Source organism: Culex pipiens, chromosome 3 (genome assembly GCF_016801865.2).
Source record: "Culex pipiens pallens isolate TS chromosome 3, TS_CPP_V2, whole genome shotgun sequence".
NCBI lineage: Eukaryota > Metazoa > Arthropoda > Insecta > Diptera > Culicidae > Culex > Culex pipiens.
Window position 1 is genome coordinate 47446389 of NC_068939.1, and position 13963 is coordinate 47460351.

Consider the following 13963-nt stretch of genomic DNA (forward strand, 5'->3'; position numbering starts at 1 on the left):
TTAATATAAATGAGTCATCCGTCATTGGTAGAACGCAAAAAGCACATATAATTGGCAGGTTGAGAATTTGATTCAAATTTTACCAAATTCTTCGATTTTCATTATTTAAACAAATTTTTATGCAAAACTTTTTAAGTTAGGATTAGTTTTTAAAGTATTTTTTTTCTTGTTTACCCAAATGTATTCGATTCAATGCAAAAATGTAAAACAATGGAAGTAAATAAATGAATAATAAAACGAATTACAATAAAGATGAAGAGCATTTAGCCATACCAGCTAGAATGTAAATTAAATGTAATTATTGTAAGAAAGATCAATAAAGACATATTTAATTTCAATTGTGCAAAACTATTGATGGAAACTTGCTTACCCACTATCGGTTGAACTATTTATCACTCGATTTCAGTCGAAAAAGGCCTAAAAACTGAGCCTTTTCAAAAAACCAAAGTCGCCTCCATCGAAGCTCTACTGTAGCAATTTAGCCGACCTTCCCTTCGCCTGTTACGAGACTCGAACAAGCCAGTTTTGATGACGTCGTAGACTCGCTGGAAGAGACGCGACCTGGTGCAGTTTGCACAGGTTGTCGTCGTCGTAGTTTGTTTTGTTGTTGTTGTTGTTGTCGATGATAATGATTGTTTCCCGGCTCGGTCGTCGTCACCTTCTTAGCTCTTTAAATATAAGGTTTCCTTTGTTTCGAGTTTCGAGGGCAAGTTGATGTGCTAATTACGACCAACTGTGATGTGGGCACAGATTTGACATGTTTCTTATTTTGGTACTATCTGTCAGACTTGGGTGAGAATTGAACTCAGAACTCGACTTTTCAAACGATTTTACAATCAAATGATGATAAAATCTCAAAACTCGATTGATTCTTAATTGCTTTCAAATATTTCTAGTACCGTAAAACGGGGTGACTTTGATAGCCGGGGTGACTTTGATAGGTTTGCGATTTTTCCGCAAAATGAAGAGTACAACTAAAATACGTAAGGAATGGTTTAGAAACATACTGACCGTGGTAGAGAAGTGTTCAAAGTACCTCAAGAAGAACTTTTCATAACATTTTGACAAGTTTAAGAAGTTAGTTAACTATAGTTAAGAAAATGTTGATGAAAGTCATTATTTTAAAGTTCTCAAAGAGTCATGATTTTCTTAATGAACATGATTTTTAATCGGAAAACGGAATGTATTTTCGGATTCTTTGAACAATTTTCCACTAGGAGAAGGTTAAAAAAGTTTGTAAAAAATAAATAATATGTTTTTTTGAAACACAATTATAAAAACTCTCTAAATTTATAGGCAATTTCAGTTGAACAAATTTCATGTAAAATGTGAAAACTTGTGATTCGTGCTTTGAATTCAGTATAAAATGCAATATAAATCGATAATTTTATAAACAAAACTAGTTTTAACAAATTTCAGGCAAAATTCCGACTTTTTAACAATTTTACCTAAAATTTATATGTATTTTGCTTAAAAGCTTATACACTTAGTTAACTAAATATAAACATTGTTTTTTTTTCTTAAATACTATATCAGCTACTTTAGTGATGGTACATTTAACGTACAAATGAAGTTTGAACATCTTAAATATGATTTTAACAAGAAAAACTATGACTATCAAAGTCACCCCGGAATTCAAACTAAGAATTTTTAACGCAACTATTTTTCTAAACATTATTGAAAAAACTTTTTTTCCGAAATAGTGCATGGACTTTGTGTGGCCTACCCCAGTACATGTTTTAAAAATAATAATCTTAAGGAAAACCTTACCTGTTGGAAAATATTCTAAAAACAAATTGAAATCCTATCAAAGTCACCCCGGTTTACGGTATATTAAAAGTGACAGCATATGAGGCTTTCTAGGCCGAGTGAAAAAAAATATGATTAAACCCAAAAATAACGAAATTCTTGTCATAAAAAACAGCTAGCAGTCGCATGACAAAAAACTTTTGCTAGAAAGAGATAGCAAATCTGATAATCTTGAATTTCTATCACTGAGTTCTCATTTCACTGATATCTCGCGCAAGAGAGAAGAGAGACTCGATCTCTTTCGATTTTTTTCTCTCAGCAATTGTTTGATAAAACTCCAAAATGATAACATAGAGCAGAGAGGAACCTCTCCCGGGAAATCGGTTCCAACTTGTAAGCTTCCACGATGACACGGTTTTGCCGTTCCCCATTAGTTGCAGTTTCTATTTCGAGTTCTATTTACTATCGACTGTGACGACTGTTGAAGATGATGAGGCCAATAATAAACCAGGTCCCACGTCGGTGAGAGGGGCCTTTGATGATGTGGAGAAGCTACTTTCGATAAAAACTTTTGCTTCGTGATGTTCGATTGATATGTGTTTGTACTAATAATTGTTTTTTTTTCTACTTTTCATTACCACCCAACAGGAAAGACCATCTGGCAATTAGTCCTGGAACAGTTTGATGATCTGTTGGTTAAGATTCTGCTGTTGGCTGCTATTATCTCCTTTGTAAGTATAATTTATCGTCGGTATAGTTTATTTGGACAGCGACCAAAGACAAACCGAAATCACTGACTGACAGCACAATGAAAGAAGAAGCAGAAAAAACTGCCAGCAATCAAAAGTTAGCAAACGTAACACATTTATTGACTGTTGTTACACCTCTCTTTCAACTTTACTTTCCGATAGCAACAGCGACGCCACAAAGTGTCTCACAAGTTATGAAGTCAGTTACCGGATTATAACTCTTTTTGCTTTTGCTGCAAAAGAGCAAATTAAAAAATTTCTTTTTTTTTTTGCTTTCATTTTGCACAATTTTCAGCGTCGTGATTTAGCGGTTTTCGACTCCAAGCTTCAAGTCGTATCTTTTGCCAGCTCTGCTAAGCCTCGGAAAAGGTCGTAAAGTTTGGTCGTTTTTGGTTTGACACCTGTGTCGACTTTTCTCGGTTATATTTTTTTTAAATTATTCGCATTCCCATGGAGATGGTGATCTTAGCGGGTTGCAGACTGGACTTCGTCATGTATACGTGTTGATTGTCCAACCCTGGTTGCTAAGAAATTGATTAAAGGGAATTAAATGCCAATTCTATTATTTTTTAAATTATTCAATCTTTAAACTCAAGATCGCATCCCACGCAGAGAACAACACTAATCCTTAAACCGACGCTATTTTCGATTTCCTCAGAAGGGGCTGACCACTCAAAACCACAAAAGTAACATTTCGCCCACTCTTCCAAACCACACAAAAAGTAACCTTCAAAATCGTCCGTTTTCCCGAGCTCGATGCGGACTCGATAAGCAACATAATTTACGACTACCCCCTCTTTCAAGTCACGCCACCTGGTCAGACCTTCCTTGACAGGCGTTTTAAAAAGAAGATGTCAGATTTTTTCTTTTCTTCTAATCTTCCACCCCCGAAGCCATTTGTGCGTATTTTGACTGCGAAAATTACGTCGTTTGACGAAAGTCACATTGCGTCCGGTTGTCACGCCACCTCCGTCGTCGTCCGACGACGACGGCGACGAGGTATTACAACATTTCTATTCTTAGTCGACTTCTTTGAAAACTGAAAAATGCGGGGGTGGATTTATTTTCGCTGCTTCGCAGCTTTTGAAAAAACCGCTGGAGAAAAACACCTGGAAAACATCGCCGGTTTTGACAGAGACGACTGTGACGAAAGACAAACTGCTTAAAACTAGTGTGACAACTTGTTTCAGTGCATTTACTAACGAAATCTTCTTATTCTCCCACTTTCCTCCAGGTCCTCGCCCTGTTTGAAGAACATGAAGGTGTTGAAGCCTTCGTGGAGCCGCTCGTCATCCTGCTCATCCTGATCGCCAACGCTTGCGTCGGTGTGTGGCAGGTAACTATCCCGAATAACTGTGCAAATTGAGATTATTTACGCACTTTAGAGAAAAGTTTGATTGACGTCATCGAGCGATTTGACGCGTTTGACAGATGGTTTGAAAATAAGCTTACCTTTAGCATTGTTTGCATTGCTTTAAAAAACGCCAAATCAACGCAAACAGTTTTGAAGGTAGGCTTACATCAAAGCATGTTTCTAGAGCAACACGAGAAAAGGGCGGATAAGCATTTTGACAGCTGGAACTATTTTTGCCAATTTTGAGACAACCTGTAATTTTTTTTTTTTTTCGCAAAACTCGAAATGTATAACAATAGCTGGCTTTCCCAGCTACCTTTTGACACTCCAGTGTTTGTTAAATAGTTATCTGTAGTCTCGGAATTTTCAAAATAGTTCCACCTGTCAAAATACTTATGCGCCCTTTTTCAAAAGTAGCTCCAGGTTTGTCAAGCGTAGGCCCAAGGCGTTCAGATAAGATGAGGGTTTTCCAACTGTCAAAAAAAGTTAGAAAAAAAATGTGGATTTTGTATGGAGATGTTTCTCAAATGAGATAGAAAAACGATTTTAGTAACAATATATTTTTTACTAGTGTGTTTCTGGAGTTTTATTTGGAAAGGTCCAATAAACCAAATTTTCAGTTTTTGATTTTTGGGTGTTTTTTAATACACCCGACTCAAGGCGGTTTTAAATACACCCAAAAAGCAAAAACTGGAAATTTGGTTTATTGGACCTTTCCAAATAAAATTCCAGATTTTTTAAATTTGCAATTCTGAAAATCTCCATATAAAAACAGCTTTTCGTGCTAACTACTTTTTGACAGCTAAAAACCTGCCTTACCTAATATAATTAAAACATCTTGGGCCAGGCCCACTGCGTTAAGTTTAACGCAATGATGATTCTTGCAATTATCTCTACATGTCGAAACTCGTATCAGAGATGCAAATCAAACTCCCGAAGGCGTCAAATCGCGGAAGAGTGTAACTAACCTGGATTTTCCCCCCACAGGAACGTAATGCCGAGTCCGCCATTGAAGCCCTGAAGGAGTACGAGCCTGAGATGGGCAAGGTTGTCCGCGGTGACAAGTCCGGTGTGCAGAAGGTGCGCGCCAAGGAGATTGTCCCCGGTGACATCGTTGAGGTGTCGGTCGGTGACAAGATCCCCGCCGATATCCGTCTGACCAAGATCTACTCCACCACCATCCGTATTGATCAGTCCATCCTGACTGGTGAGTCCGTGTCCGTGATCAAGCACACCGATGCCGTCCCGGATCCACGTGCCGTCAACCAGGACAAGAAGAACATCCTGTTCTCCGGAACCAACGTCGCCGCCGGTAAGGCCCGTGGTGTCGTCATCGGCACCGGTCTGTCCACTGCCATCGGTAAGATCCGTACCGAGATGTCCGAGACTGAGGAAATCAAGACCCCGCTGCAGCAGAAGCTGGACGAGTTCGGTGAGCAGCTGTCCAAGGTCATCACTCTGATCTGTATTGCCGTCTGGGCCATCAACATTGGTCACTTCAACGATCCCGCCCACGGAGGTTCCTGGATCAAGGGTGCCGTCTACTACTTCAAGATCGCCGTCGCCCTGGCCGTCGCTGCCATCCCTGAGGGTCTGCCCGCTGTCATCACCACTTGTCTGGCTCTGGGTACCCGCCGTATGGCCAAGAAGAACGCCATTGTCCGCTCCCTGCCGTCCGTCGAAACCCTGGGTTGCACCTCCGTCATCTGCTCTGATAAGACCGGTACGCTGACCACCAACCAGATGTCCGTCTCGCGTATGTTCATCTTCGAGAAGGTCGAGGGCGACAGCAGCTCTTTCTCCGAGTTCGAGATCTCCGGATCCACCTACGAGCCAATTGGTGAGGTTACCCTGAACGGCCAGCGCGTCAAGGCCGCCGATTACGAAGCTCTGCATGAGCTGGGAACCATCTGTATCATGTGTAACGACTCTGCCATTGATTTCAACGAAGTCAAGAAGGTCTTTGAGAAGGTCGGTGAGGCCACCGAGACCGCTCTGATCGTCCTGGGTGAGAAGATGAACCCCTTCAACGTGTCGAAGCAGGGTCTGGATCGCCGTTCGTCGGCCATCTGCGTCCGTCAGGAGATTGAAACCAAGTGGAAGAAGGAGTTCACCCTGGAGTTCTCTCGCGATCGTAAGTCCATGTCCAGCTACTGCGTCCCGCTGAAGGCCTCCCGCCTCGGAAACGGCCCGAAACTGTTCTGCAAGGGTGCCCCAGAAGGTGTCCTGGATCGTTGCACGCACGCCCGTGTCGGAACCAGCAAGGTCCCGCTGACCGCTACCCTGAAGAAGCGCATCCTGGAGCTGACCGCCCAGTACGGTACCGGACGCGATACCCTCCGTTGTCTGGCCCTGGCCACCGCTGATAACCCGATGAAGCCCGAAGACATGGACCTGAACGATTCCAACAAGTTCTACACTTATGAAGTCAACCTAACCTTCGTCGGTGTCGTTGGTATGCTTGATCCCCCACGTAAGGAAGTCCTGGACGCCATTGCCCGTTGCCGTCACGCCGGTATCCGTGTCATTGTCATCACTGGTGACAACAAGGCTACCGCCGAGGCCATCTGCCGTCGCATCGGTGTCTTTACTGAGGAAGAGGATACCACTGGCAAGTCCTACTCCGGCCGTGAATTCGACGATCTGCCCGTCAGCGAGCAGCGCGATGCTTGTGCCCGTGCACGTCTGTTCTCCCGCGTGGAGCCCGCCCACAAGTCCAAGATTGTTGAGTACCTGCAGAGCATGAACGAGATCTCCGCTATGACTGGTGACGGTGTCAACGACGCCCCCGCCCTGAAGAAGGCCGAAATTGGTATTGCCATGGGTTCCGGTACCGCCGTCGCCAAGTCCGCCTCCGAGATGGTGTTGGCCGATGACAACTTCTCCTCCATCGTTGCCGCCGTTGAGGAAGGTCGCGCCATCTACAACAACATGAAGCAGTTCATCCGCTACCTGATTTCGTCCAACATTGGTGAGGTCGTGTCCATCTTCTTGACCGCCGCCCTGGGTCTGCCCGAGGCTCTGATCCCCGTCCAGCTGCTGTGGGTCAACTTGGTGAGTTTTTCACTCTCAATCCTTCCTTGAGGTCTTGGATTTATAGCGCCTCTATACTCTACCTTCTAGGTTACTGATGGTCTGCCAGCTACCGCCCTCGGCTTCAACCCACCGGATCTTGACATCATGGACAAGCCACCCCGTCGCGCTGATGAGGGTCTGATCTCTGGCTGGCTGTTCTTCCGGTAAGGCCCCCGCTTCGACTCAACCGACCCTCAACCTTCAAGTAACCACATCTCTCTCCCTTTAGTTACATGGCCATCGGTGGATACGTCGGTGCCGCCACCGTCGGAGGCGCTGCCTGGTGGTTCATGTACCACGACCAGGGACCCCAGCTGACCTACTGGCAGCTGACCCACCATCTGTCCTGCATCGCCGGCGGCGACGAGTTCAAGGGCGTCGACTGCAAGATCTTCACCGACCCCCACCCGATGACCATGGCCCTGTCCGTGCTGGTCACCATCGAGATGTTGAACGCCATGAACAGGTAGGAAACGGTCGAATCGCAGATGGTTCGCAGAGACTGATCATTTGTTTTGTTTTGTTTTTTCACACAGCTTGTCTGAGAACCAGTCGCTGGTCACCATGCCGCCATGGTCCAACTTGTGGTTGGTCGGCTCCATGTGCCTGTCGTTCGCCCTGCACTTTGTCATCCTGTACGTCGATGTTCTGTCGGTAAGTACACACATTTATTCACGAGCAACGAAGGAATCAACATAACCAAACTTTTCGGCACCCTCAAGAAGCTATTAGACTATGGCAAACAAACAAACTCGCATTTTTTGTGTTTGACAGTTTGCCAAACTCGCAAACAAAGCCAAATGTATGCCGGCTGACGTTTCTGCAAACAAATGCAGTTTGTTTGTTTGCCATAGTCTAATAGCTCCTTCAGCAAACGTCAAACCATGGTACAAACTTACTTACCGATTATTTCCCCTTCCACAGTCTGTGTTCCAGGTCACCCCGCTGAACGCCGAGGAATGGATCACCGTGATGAAGTTCTCGCTGCCAGTCGTGCTGCTCGACGAAATCCTGAAGCTGGTCGCCAGAAGGATCTCCGACGGTGAGAGCATTATTACAACCATGCACTGGCTAGTGTTAGCGTGGGCCGTGTTCTTTGCTTACATCATATGGGGTCCAATCTAAACGGCTACTGGGAGAGAAAAAGCAAAAGCAAATCTTAAACGTAAACAACTAGACACTAAACAAAAAATACTAGGAAAAATTCGCGATCCCTTGCTCTACCCGGGACAGGTTCCGGACGGTCGGAGCCCAATCTTCTCTCTCTAGGGTGGATTGTGCCAATCCACTCTCGAGTGTGTGAGTGCGAGATCCCGGAAGCCTGCGAAAAATCTATCTTACCGATACGTCGTCGTATGAGTTCGCGCGCGCGTGATTGAGTTACGAGAGTGATGAAACGCCCCTTTTTTTATTAGCAAAACCTTAGAAGCTGATGATACTATTCTTAAGTGAACGTGATTGAACCTGTTTGTTGAATGTTTTTTTATTACTTTCCATTTTGTTGAACGAAAAAAAAAATCGGTAAATTTTAGCTCAGTTTATCATTTTTGTGTGTTCCTAGAAAAAAAAAGAAGCATAATCTCAAGCCAAATGGACCCCATACAGCGAAGTGTTACTCTTTTTTTTCTTTTCTCTAAAAACCAACCAAAAGCATCATTTTACGATTAACCTCTATTTCTATACGATTTGAAGAAACCAACAGCATGTTAACCGCAAATCATTATTCAGCGTTGCTATGAAACCAACAAACAATCGTATATATTTATATACATTTCATCTGCAAAACACACACACTGAAAAGCAAATGAAAAAAAAAACACACACACCAACAAACAAACCTGTAAATTGTAATGAAAAACCCTATTGCTGTTAATATATTATACAAACACACACAGTAAAATTCACACAAATCTTACATTTTCCTTCACCCAAAAAAAAAAAACACACACACAATCTGTCATGCAAGTAAACAAAGCAGAGTTGAACTAACCCTTAGCCACTAGCATCGACCGAAAGAGAAAAACAAAACAAACAGGAACAGCAATTGTTTGCGAGTGTTTGCTGCGCGCCCGAGAGTGATGAGTTTACTTTTAACTTTAAATCTAATTATTTCCTTCCCCCACTTGAGTTGAGTTGCAGTAACTTATTTAAAAACAAACCATTGAACGAAAAAAAGAATCCAGAAAACGAGAGAGCAAACGTGTGTGCGAGCGAGCGAGAGATAAACAAACCACTAACCTTTATTTTCTTGCTGTGTTTGAGTTTGAGCTTAATAATTCGAGTTGAGTTTGACAGTTTTGCTTTGCGGAAATTTGGTTGGGTTAGCAAAGAGTCGCGCCCCAAAACAAAAACTTCCAAGAAACTTTTGCTAGCCCAACCGAGCAAGTTGTTTTCCCCCCGGAAATCGCTGATGACAGCTTGTTTTGACATTTGTGGAAATCGCGCAATCAAACAAACAAAATAAAATCGTAACTTCCCGATGAGTTGAAATCAACAAATTTGTTTAGTTGATTTTAGCAAATCCCAACCAATTATGTTGAAATTTACACAGAAACAGGGAAAACAAAGAAAGTATTACCAGGCAACCAGGTCGTTCCTATTTGAACTCATTTTTGTTTGATTATAAACACCTTCTAAATTGAGAAAAAAAAGTACATTAAATGTTGTACAGTTTTCAAAGACTTGAACTTTACTACCCTGCCCCACTCTATCGGTATGTAGAATATAAAACTTTTACAAAAATATGAACATCTATCGGAAATAACACACCGCACACAAACGAGTATTGACGTTTAAAATGTTTACACCAACACTACCACACAACAACTTTTTCCTCAAATCTTTTCTATCGTAACTTTAACCAAAACAGCAATCGAGATAAAAGCATGTAAAAACATGTTACTTTTCGTGTAATCTTACATGTTTGAACGAACAAAAAAACACAAAAGTTGTTGAAATTAGAAAACTTTTCGCGGTTTCTTTCCGTTAAAATTTGCTTTAGCCCTTATTTGGCCCCCCTCTTAGAGCGCTTGTCAAAATTGTTTACCAAACTGAACTGAAAAGCAAAAAACCATATTTGTGTGCCTAAATAGAGCAAGACTTTGCGCTTTGTTGTTAACTTTTTTCGGTTGCGCTAGGCGGAACCATGCCTGCACCAAACCAATCAAAACAAAGCAAATATTTTGACAGTGCGAAACGTCCAAACCACGGTGTGTTTGTTGTTGTAAATTTTAGCCGCCTAAACGTCGCTAGAGAAACATTTATTTTAATTTTCAAATTTAGAAACGGTTAAAGTTGGGCTCATTTTGCTCACACGTGTTACTTGTTGAAAGATTTTTTTTTCGATTTTTTTATTTCTTTGTCAAATGTTGCGTGTGACATTTTGCTCGATTATACTTTTTGCCTCTAAATGTCTAGCAAGCCGATTGCAAAAATCAAAACAAATAAGCATTGTTCTCTACTATTCAACAACTAAAATGTCTGTTACTAGTTGATACACTAAATTTAAACAACAAACAAAAAACCAAACAAAATGGTTGCGGTAGCTACCGATTGACGCAAGAAAATAAAGTTAGCGCGTAGACTAGATAATAAAGTTATACACACATACACCTTTCAATCTGGGGATGTGGAATTATTTGACATAATTTCATTTCTTTCGCGATTCGATGAAACTTAAGTAGGACAAATAAAGGTTAAAGTAATAGGTTATTCCGAAGTAAGTGAAAAAACAAATCAGTACACGACAACCCATTCACACACACAACCTAATACAACATTCGAGACATTAAATGAAAGTTGAAATAAAACAAGCAAAAGTGTGGGATAAAATCAGTGTGTATACAATTCAAACCTGGAGCAAGTAATTGTTATCAATAGTTCTCTGACCCTTTGCAACAACAACAAACAAAAAAAACCTAAAACAGAGACTGTGTGTGAGGTTTGTTCAACAATAGTTTTTTACTCCAACTATTTAACACGCAATGAACGAGCAGAAACATGCAAAAAAGAAAGCCTGCGCGAGTATGATTATCATTATTATAGCGAAGAAATGAATGGACTTCCTCAAAAAAATAAAAACTGAGAGCGAGTCTGAAGAAAGTAATAAAATTCGATACAGAGAAAAAAAAGTCGAGAAGAAAAACTGAAAACAAGCAAAAAAAAATATAAAAAATGCATTTTAAATATATTTAAAATATTAACAAAAACCATGACCGTTAGGCGAGTGTGTTTATTTTACTAACCCCCTTCTCTTTTAACAAGCTTTTCCACCCAAACCAGCACACCACACACAATCGGTGGAACCCAAAACAAAAACCTGGAGAAAGTCCCAGCGTGCTTCAAACCTACACCCAAACCACGACTGCGCGAGTTTCAGACTGAAAATGTTCGCCACTCGCTCAAGGAGCTATAAGACTGTGACAAACATACATTTCGCTTTGTTTTCCGCAACAAATTTGCGAGTTTGGCAAACTGTCTCATACCTCCTTCAGTCACCTCACCAATACATTCGCACATGCACTCCTCCCAACTGTCACCGCGAAAAAGCGCTGCGCGAACCGGTGACGTCACCTCAGGAGTACACACACCAGCCTGCTGCGAGTTGGAAGTTCATGCCGCAAGAGTGTTTGCAAGTGATTTCGAGTGACATTAAAAACGCCTGCTGTTTTGCTCTCTACTTTGACACTACCTCTACTATCTATTGTGCATGCCCCGAGATGCAAACCAAAACAATCACACCCCTTTTTGTCCAAAACAAACCACCAAAATCTCTTGCTACACACTCTTTCCTTCTGAAAATCAAACCTCCTCCTTCATCACCTTTGAAAAAATCATGTCGTTTCACGTAAGTACCATAAATTTCATCATTACACCGAATCGATGTAAGTTTTTCCATCCAAAGTGAACAGTCGCTGTCGTAGTAGTTGGTAGATTACTAAACAAAAATTGAGTTTGATTTAAATTCCACATAAAAGTATTGTAACATTTTGAAGAAATCACTGTGATGTAAAATTAGTTAGATTAGCACAAGTTTTCTAAATTTACCTTTTTTGAAAATGGTAGCAGAAACAATTCACTTTGTGGTTGGTACCATTTTCAAACAACTTAAAACAATAGATGGATTGTAGTTATTCCCGTATGGAACAATCCAATTTTAATGTCCTTTAATCTCTTTCTCTTTCCTCCCAACGACAGTCAACCCCGATTTCCATTAAGCACCATCATCCAACAAAAAGCCTTCCTATTGCTTCACCAAACCAACAAGTACTGTTGAAACCAAACGCCAATCCTTAAAAGTAAACAAAAACAAAAATCCAGCCAAAATCATCACCACCTTTTCCACCTCAATGCTTCTTCAATCCCTGGGAGGGAAAACAAACATGGTGGAAGACCAAATCCGAAGGGGATTTCAACTCCGTGGAACACAACAGCTAGCAAAACCGGCCAGATCCTGTTTATTTCCATCCCGCGAAAGAGAGAGACAACCGCACCGAGCGCAACCGGAAATAGATCGATGGACTCTGACTTCCCTTCCCGGATCACCCTCAAAACCAAACCCGCTTCCCTCCGTGTACCACGCCATCACCCCTATAAGAAAACCTCAACTGTCCGGAAACCCGGCTGTGACGTCAGCCTGACCATCACCATCACCAATCCCTGCTTCTTGTTTACAAAACCCTCTTTTCCACAACAACAACAACGGCAACAACCTTCAACACCCTTTCTAGAATTATATTAGAAAGATTGAATCTCTACAAATAAGTGTTAATATAATTCTAAGCAGTCGAGAGCGCGCAAAACGCAAACGCAAATCTACGCGATCAAGTAAAGTAACTTATTTTCTAACTTAATTAGTCAACTAGTTAGTGCAAACAAAAGAAAAACACAAAAAACATCCCCCTTTTTTAAAAGCGACCGCCATTTTGTTGTTTCCAAAACCCTCCATTTTACGTTCCACAAACGCTTCCGTGACGTCTTCATCACCCTCTTTTCAAACAACCCTACCCAAACACAGTAGGGCAACCCCCTCAAAACGCTTCAAAAACCCAAAAAAATTCCCCAAACAAAGCTTTCGTAAAAACTATCTGAAAACCCTACCCCAACTTTCTCCGTGATTTCCGTACCCGTTTTCTTTTTGTTAAATTTTGTTCTGTCTATTTTTGTAAGGTTAAGTCGCTTGTCAACAAACGAAAACAACAACAAAAAAAAATCACATCCACACACAAGCACCAAACGTTGTGCGACCCAAAGCGTGTCACAATTTTATCGAAATTTTCTCTCTTTTCTTCTCCTCCTTCCGACCGCCGCCGAGCAGCCAACGAAGTTATCAAGAAGTGGGAATAAGCAGTTTGCCCAAATCCTACACGAAGCTGCCCGCTCGCGCTCTCCAGCACATCATCGGAGAGCGTGAGCGCAACGCAAACGCAACGTAAGCAATCAAGAAAAACAAAAGAAGAAAACAAACAAAACCAAAAAGCGAAGCAATAAAGCACAAAAAGGAAAAATAAAAACCTAAAAAAAATATATCGTTATTTATTGAAACACAAAAATACACACACAACCCATCTATGAAATGCAAACGGGAAGAGGCAACGACAGCCGGCTTCTTCCCGGGAAGGAAGTATTAAACCAAAGTAAACAAAAAAAAACAATAACAAACATCGTGTTTTTGCCGACAACACTAATCTCTAAAATGACAAGTTTTTTTCTATTTCCTTTTCTCGTTTTACACTTGGACAAATTCGGAAAGTAGTGGAAAGTAAAGAAATCTTAAAATATATACAAATTTCAATCTAGTGAGCGTGTTCCAAAATCAATCTCCAACAAAAAATACCAAAAGTTTTGCCAAAGTTTTCTGACCTTAAAAGTACTGTTATGAATTTGAACCCGATGTAGCGAAAAATCAAACCAAAACAAAAGCAGCAGTAGAAGTCAATTTCGGTTTTGGGGTAGAATCAAACGTTTATCTTTTAGGCAAACGACTCTATTTTTCTTTTCTCTAGTGAAAATGAACAATTGAAGACATTTTTTTCTC

At 41.3% G+C, this 13963-nt stretch overlaps 1 protein-coding gene across 5 annotated transcripts in view; it reads left to right on the forward strand.

Moving 5' to 3' along the window:
- LOC120412582 (calcium-transporting ATPase sarcoplasmic/endoplasmic reticulum type) overlaps window positions 1–13745 on the forward strand; it is a 39283-nt gene extending 25538 nt beyond the window's left edge. For 3 of the 5 annotated variants that reach the window (XM_039573093.2, XM_039573092.2, XM_039573094.2), the window contains exons 4-10: window positions 2398–2480; window positions 3733–3834; window positions 4840–6906; window positions 6976–7091; window positions 7157–7393; window positions 7464–7581; window positions 7852–9059. In XM_039573093.2, the coding sequence (XP_039429027.1) occupies window positions 2398–2480; window positions 3733–3834; window positions 4840–6906; window positions 6976–7091; window positions 7157–7393; window positions 7464–7581; window positions 7852–8052 (2924 nt within the window). In that variant the 3' untranslated portion in view covers window positions 8053–9059. Of the gene's footprint in view, window positions 1–2397; window positions 2481–3732; window positions 3835–4839; window positions 6907–6975; window positions 7092–7156; window positions 7394–7463; window positions 7582–7851; window positions 9060–12123; window positions 12754–13243 lie in introns of those variants that run through there. The other 2 variants (XM_039573096.2, XM_039573095.2) reach the window with 2 other exon arrangements.
- Window positions 13746–13963: the final 218 nt, after the last annotated feature.